The sequence below is a fragment of the Dermochelys coriacea genome, chromosome 6 (assembly GCF_009764565.3).
Source record: "Dermochelys coriacea isolate rDerCor1 chromosome 6, rDerCor1.pri.v4, whole genome shotgun sequence".
Taxonomy (NCBI): domain Eukaryota; kingdom Metazoa; phylum Chordata; order Testudines; family Dermochelyidae; genus Dermochelys; species Dermochelys coriacea.
The window spans coordinates 36111583-36119159 of record NC_050073.1 but is presented as its reverse complement, the minus strand read 5'-3'; the positions used below and the strand labels follow the sequence as shown (position 1 = coordinate 36119159).

Genomic DNA, 7577 nt, shown 5'->3' with positions numbered 1-7577 from the left:
AGAAATGAAATCCTGCAGCTAAGATTTTTCAACATCTGAAGGAGGTACAGTTGTTAAATACATCACAAATTACACTTAATACTTATAATACTTGTTTTAAATTTTTTAACTTCTAACAAAAATTTTGTAACAACTTGCAAGGACTTTAATTGCAGAAATGTAGGGAATCTATTTTCTTTTAATGCAGTTACATCAAAATACAGGGGTGGGGGAAATCATTGGCGAGTTTGCAGTCTAGAGTTACCCACAAAATAAAATATGCACCTCTTTACTTCCAGTGGAAGATTTCTACAAAGCTTTCTATATGCATATTCAGAGATTGAATTATTTTTCTGTTTTGTCCCCTGCTGCAGCTTTTTCTAGATTTTCTTCATATTTCCTTTTTCTAGACTGGTGGAGCCTTTCTAAATTGAAAAACTTTTCAGTGTCATTGATTTGACTTTTTATAAAGAAGTTATGAGAATCACAATTCTGATCTTCCTTGCTGAATAAACTTTCACTTGAGATTGGTGTGTCTGCATTGGAAGCCAGATGGGAAAGCTTCTGCTGGTGGCAAGATATAGTAACTCCTGCTTTGACCTAAGAGAATAAAATGTAGTGCTATAAATGCATTAGACTCAGAATAACTTGATATATCTAGAGATACAGTGCAAATTACTGAATTTTGAAAATTAGCAAGTAAGGAGGAAACAGACATGATTACCAGTGAGGATAATGCATTGCAAAACTAATTTCATTTAATTTGACAAGCATAGTTTACTTTTAATTTATTCTGTTTCATAATGTATTAGTAAACGTATTGTATTCTATAAAAATAATGAAGTCTTAATTTGAGACTTAAATACAGAATATTCTCTGAGAATTGGGGAGAGACTGCCAATTGGATTAAGTATGCTGTTTAGCAAAGTATTTGCTAATGTACATTTTGTCTGTTGGAGATATTTTTATGTAGTGGTCACTGTCACAATTTAAAAATACTCTTCATTCTTCAGCTGACAGTCAGTGAGAGAAAAAATGGGCCTCATGTTGTTAAGAGCTCTTTTTGCTCTTCTTTTACTTTTTTGGATGGTTGTGTTTACCATTTGGTAGAGACACAATCACATCTGATCGAATCAAGCATGTACAGTGTTTTCTGCATCCAGCACTGACAGATGATAAAATAAGTGATCAAAGTTATATCTTCAGACAATGTAGGTATCTTTAATAAACCTTTTCACTTTCCCCTTAAAAAAAAAAACTGCAAGAATTTTTAAAATAAGTTATTTGCTCCCTTGAATTATGCACTCCATTCTACCTCCTACCAAAATAAAACAAGGGTAAACCCTAAGGTTAAATTTAATAAAAGTAAAGCACTATATGTTTTTCTTTTAGATTTTAGCTTTTGTTTTCTCCCTTCCGAGGACTGCCACTACTAACGGAGTAGGAAAGTGCAATCAGCCATTAGAAACTTGGCATTTTTCCAATATACTACTTGTGTTCAAACTCTTTACTTTGTTTTAAAATAACATAGAATGGAAATAGTGTCCTAGTTACTGTGGTTGTGGATAATTACTAGAGTAAACCAACTCTTTGTACAGCACACATTAAGTGTTACACATACCTGCAGCTGGTTTGGTGTGGGGACATTTTATTGGTCCACAGCTCACCTTTCAGACATAATATTATGAATTAACAAATCATTTAACTGCTTGTCAGATTATTATGTCACACTGAGTGGTAGTATGAAACTCCATTTCCAAGAACTGCAATTCTGCTATGTGAGTCCTTGACACATGGGGTCTCAAGGAGTTGGCTTCATGCATAGGTTGTCCATCTGACTGAAGGTGTATCTAGCACTTTTTGACTATATATTAGGGTGATTTTTCAGTTACAGGCAGAGGGAGCATCTCTTGAAGCTGTAAGGGCACTGACTCCACATCACTTTGTTAAAATAATTATGAAAAATAAAAATACATATCTAAGGCCTAACCTACAAGACTCATCTGTCATTCTTGGGTTTTTATAACCATTTTTGCATTTAAAAAGGAATATTGTGAGTATGTTTCAACTGTACACTGAAATAAGAATTTATCTCAGAGTATGGAAAAATATAATAGTTACTACTTTTATGGCCAAATGCTGCTCCACACTTCTACCTCTAGTAAGGTCCAAAATGTAACAAAACTATTGCAGTTTCACTATGTGGGCTGCCATGCAGAGAGACTGCACTATATGTAAGACGATGAATGGTGGATCTGGCTCTTCTCCACAAGCCTGAAGGAGTGTAGGCAAACTGTCTATTGCCAATGCTTCCACCAGCCAGAATTCCCAGTTAGTTTGTGCATGGAACTATTCCTGCACCTTCATGTTACACTAGAAGGAAGAGAATTGTTTTTGCACTTGGCATTGCTAGTAAGGTTCCCATGTGCTTGGCCATTTACTAGGGTTTTAGTAAGGAGGACCAAGAGAGACCTGCATTTGAGCCCTGGAGAATAAATTGCAGTAGGTAGTATGTGTAGCGGCTCATACATTTAATACAGATATGTTAAGTGTGTTTGAAATATTGGATGGCTGTGTGAATCCCATCCATTGGATTTAAAATTTATATCATTTAGGTTTTTAAATGTTAAAGGATCAGAAATGCTTTAAAACTGCAGATTTCTGTACCCAGGTTGGTTGATTCTAATGAGTGTCATGCATTGCTGTGTCAGCCTTAGCGACAAATAGAACAAATGCTATTAAGCTCAACAGGAACTTGTTATTGATAGAAGCTGTCATTAAGAGAATGTTAATGTTATGCATTTAAGCACTCAGGTCAGGAAATGAGTTAAGGATGCACATATGCATTCTGATTACAAGCACAGTGTATGGATGCTTAATACATTGTTATATACAATTGCTTGATTTCCCCCCCCCCCCCATAATCTTAGGTGCACTTGTGTAGTATCTTGTACTATTTTTGTCATTCGTATATATTTATCCTATTTTCCATGTTATGGTGGTCCAGGTCATCCTTGACTTAGACTTTTATATGGTACATTCTTGCTTGTCTTATCCAAACACATGGCTTATTTAGTCAGCAGCCATATCTTATACAATATTTTTCAACCACTATACATACATTCTTACATATAATTCATGAGGGTCAGGTAGTTATGAAATATATGTTAGCTATGAAATATCTCAAGTATCCCAGCAATTTTTCTCTATTGCTGTTGCACCTAATTTGCAGTATGCTTTGTGAAAATGGTACTATTCACTCTACTTCTGATAGAAATGACGACTATGTCTGGCACACACAGTACTACAAGATACCATGCGTATATCTAAGGCCTAGTCTACACTAGATGCGCTATAGCGCATCTGAAGAATACGGTCTATGCCAATGGGAGATCTCTCCAATCAGCATAATAAAACCACCTCCATGAGAGGCAGTAACTGTGTCGGCAGGAGAAGCTCTCCGCTGACATAGCGCTGTCCACACCGGTGCTTTGGTTGGTGTAATTCATGTCATTTGGGGGGGTGGCTTATTTACAACTCTGAGTTGTTTGAGAAACAGTCAATTAAATGATCATATATTATTATGATGCATAGGTACAAGGGCCAGAATTAAAGTTTTTACCTTTGTAATTTCCTGGTTTATGACTGTTTAACTATCCAACTTTAACAGCCTCTATTTTTTCTTGTTTTTTTTTTTTTTGTTTAAATCTATATTGCAGAAATGACTTCACATCACTGGAGTGTCTGATCCCATGCACCTTAGGAGGTCTTCGGGAGAGAGCCCCTCTCCCTGTAGACCTTAGTTGTGCAGCTTTTTACCTTTCAAGATGCAGCGAATGAGACATGTCTCATAATTTATGAATTGGAGCAGGAAATGTTTCAGAATTAAAGGGCTCAACTAACCAAAAAAAAAAAAAAAATACCCTAGCTTTCCTTTTTTTTCCAGACTAATGTATTTAGTCTGTGCTAGAATACAATTTATTCAGTGTGCTGTAGCACATAACTAATACAGTATGATATGATAACAGTATAAGTTGTTAGTGATCAAGACAACTCTTCACTATTTTTAATCCTCCAGCTCCCCTTCTTTATGCCCATAAAAGTTAGTCTTGAGGAAATAACTAATTACAACTGTAATACCAAAACAAATGAGAAGAGGTAGAAGCAAAATCCCAGACTGTGGCTTTATAGATTCAACACTTTGAAATGCACCTGAAGTCATAAGTCAGCAAGATGCACTAGTTATGTCTCACGTATGTCTAATCCACAAAGGCAAGCAGCTACATTCTCTCCGAGATGAAGACTTTGCTTGGCTTTCATGAATAGCCCTTGGTAGAGCAAAGTTCAGTAGTGTAGTCTGGAAGTGACAAAAGTGGGTATATATGCAATCAGAGGTGTGTATATTAAAATAAAAGCTGCAACCTCTTATCTTGCTGTAGCTAAGACATGTTGGTATACTATTTTAACTAAGGGCAGATATAGCATTTCTACTGTTTAAAAGGAGTGGATATAATCCCTGCCAATTTATCCAGGTACTTCTCCCTACCACTCAGCATTAACTTCAGCTCATCTTTATCCTTATTCCTATCTCTCTCACATGTGGAAAGAGCGCAAACAGTGGAATCTGAGTTAGGCAAAAGAGTATCATGAGCATACTGACGGGCATGCAGCCCAAAACAACTCAACTTTCGCAGGTGGCCTCATGTTTGTTGAAAAAGAATACTGATAACATGGAAGTAGTGTTTTGGGTGGCTGAGTTGTTCAATACAACCCTTTGAGATTTATCCAAAAGGAATGAATGGTGCTACTAGAGAACAAGTGAGCCAGTGGTGCTGAAATAGTATTGAAAGTGATCCAATAAAATCAGTAGACCTCTAACCTTGGTCGTCTATCACATGAAGATGTCAGTATAATTATCTCTACATACGCAGGCCTGAAACCAGACCAATAGGATCCAGCTGACTGCCCACCATCTTCTCAGTAATCATGTCCAAAATGGAAGGTCCAAGATGGTTAATTCACAAGTTGTCACCAAAAAAAATCACCCTTTGAAGGTATGTTTAATATTGTTTCTTAGAACGTGTCTCTGAGACAGAAACCAGACTTAGCCCTTTTCTTCAGGGTTTTGCATAAAGTGTTACGTATCACAGAGATCTCCAAAATGCAACATGAAGCATGGCTAGTTTCCTCTTGTATGACAAATTGACCCTAGAGAATGACAGGTTTCCTCTTTTAATTCTCTGCTTATGCATACATTGATGTATACCAATGTGAATATTCTGCCTTATCAAACAAAGATGATGATGATGAACAAATTCAAAAGCAATGAGCAATATATATTTTATTGCGGCATAGAACAAACTAGCTAACAGATATTGCAATTCATATATATTCTGAATTATTAGATAAGTAAACAAATAAAAGGAACATAATATGCTTGTCTTCCTATATTGTAGGTGATCATTTTTATTGAGGTACATAATGAACTACCTCACCCTCTCCTTCCAAAACAGACTGGCTAGCATCTGCTTGATTTATAGGCTGTGACTTTTTCCTGCTGTTTTCTATCAACATTAATTGTGAAAAATGGTGCCATGTTGCCCTCTTCATATTATTTTGGAGATCGACTAGGTCTTAAAACATCCAGATGCATACAGTTCTACACATATCTGTAGAATTAGCTCACCAAGGTCTGCTCTGCAATATTTTTAATTGACTTACATGTTCTGTGGGAAAAGAAGAATCATAAAAAGTCTTTGCTATTGCATTCCATTCTTCACTGGGATCTCTCTTGGGACCTCGATGGATACTTGAGGTATTCAAAGCATCAGCAACTCTGTTAATACTGGTAGAATCTGATTGACAAAAAGGAAATGGTAACAACTGCAATTCATTTTCTAGGTACTAATTTTAGAGTGACTAAACTTCTGGTTTATCTCTGATCTTAAGAACCACAAGTGTTTTGTTTGTTTTTAAATCACAGAATTTTTGTTTTGATTTTACCTCATTTATTGTTTTTCTACACTTTGATCTTACTGCCAGAAATTCTGTTTCAACAGCAGAGCAGCAAGAATTATTTTTTAAATAAAGTTTCCATTTTAATAAAAAATACTGCTTACCATCATTTCTTTTATATAATGCATTACAAGAAGTCCCAGTATTAAAATAAAAAGATGTTTTTGGTAAATAATTTCAAAGAAGAGGAAGTTACCTTGTGCTGTAAAGATAGTTCTTCAAGATGTGACCCCTATAGGTGCTCCATGGCAGGTACACTTATATCCCTGCACTGCTGATAGGAGAACATTGGTGGCAGTGTTCATTCAGCCCGCATATGCGCTATCTCCTCCTCATACTCTGCCAGGAGGCTAAGTAGCATGCCCGGGTGAATCCCCCTCGGTTCCTTCTCTACTGCAGAGTCCTTGACAAGAACTGCGAAGAGGGGAGGAGGGTGGGTCATGGTGCATCCCTAGGGACACAGATCTCAAAGAACCATCATTACTTACAAGGTGAGTAACTTCCTCTTCTTCTTTGTGTCCCTATGGGTGCTTCACTGTAGGTGACTCCTGAGCAGTATCCCTATTGGGAAGCTGGGACTTTGGCGCTGTCTGTTATGGATGACAATACTGCAGAGCCGAATATAGCATTGGAAGCAGACTCCCCAGTAAACACATAGTGTTCTGAGAAGATATGCACAGACTCTCAGGTTGCTGCCCTGCAGATTTCCGATATGGGGACATTCTTGAGGAAGGTGACAGAGGAGGAAACAAACCTCGTGGAGTGCACGGATTCCGGATACTATGTTGTGAACCTGATAGCAGTGTTTGATACAGTTCGAGACCCATTTGGAGTCTCTGGGTCGATATCGTTGTACCATTAGACCTTTCCGCAATGGAAAGAAAAAAAATTAGATTTCCTAAAGGCCTTTGTCCTGGCCAGGTAAAAGGCCAGGGCTCTCCTAACATCTAGGGTGTGCAGTATAGCCTCCCTGTTATTGCAGGGAGGATTAGGGTAAAAGTTTGGGAGGTGAATCAGTTGGTTTATGTGAAAAGATGAGGTCATCTTGGGGATGAACTTCAGGTGCGGTCTGAGAGTAACCTTGTGCCAAAATAATATAGTATAAGTAGGTGGGGGTGCCATTAGTGCTGCTATTTTCCCTTATTCTCCTTGCTGAGGTGATCTCCACCAGGAACACTGTCTTAATAGGCAGGCATGTGAGCTAACAAGTGGCCATGGGTTCAAAGGGTGGCCTAGTCAGGCTCTTTAATACTAAGTTTAGGTCCCATATTGAGGTGGGGCATCTGGGTTGAGGAAAAAAATTTACTATATCCTTAAGGAATTGTTTTGTAGTTGGGTGAGAGCACTGAGAATCCCTCTATTTGTTCATAGCAGGCTGCTATGACTGCTAGGTGAACTTTGAATGAACTAAGAGACGGTCCTGATTTCTTGAGTCAGTATATACTCCTATACCATTGGGAGAGTAGCAGATGGGGAAATTTGTTTTGAATTACACCAAACCAGAAATCTAGTCTGCTTTTGCAGGTAACTAAACAGGGTAGCCCATTTCATACTACGTAGTAACACTCCCTGTACCTCTTGAG

At 37.6% G+C, this 7577-nt stretch overlaps 1 protein-coding gene across 1 annotated transcript in view; it reads right to left on the bottom strand.

Annotated features, from left to right (window-relative positions):
- Positions 1 to 191: 191 nt before the first annotated feature.
- CCDC73 (coiled-coil domain containing 73) overlaps positions 192 to 7577 on the bottom strand; it is a 146030-nt gene continuing 138644 nt past the window's right edge. The window contains 2 exon segments of the mRNA XM_043516829.1: positions 192 to 579; positions 5701 to 5834. Of these exon segments, the coding sequence (XP_043372764.1) occupies positions 325 to 579; positions 5701 to 5834 (389 nt within the window). The 3' untranslated portion in view covers positions 192 to 324.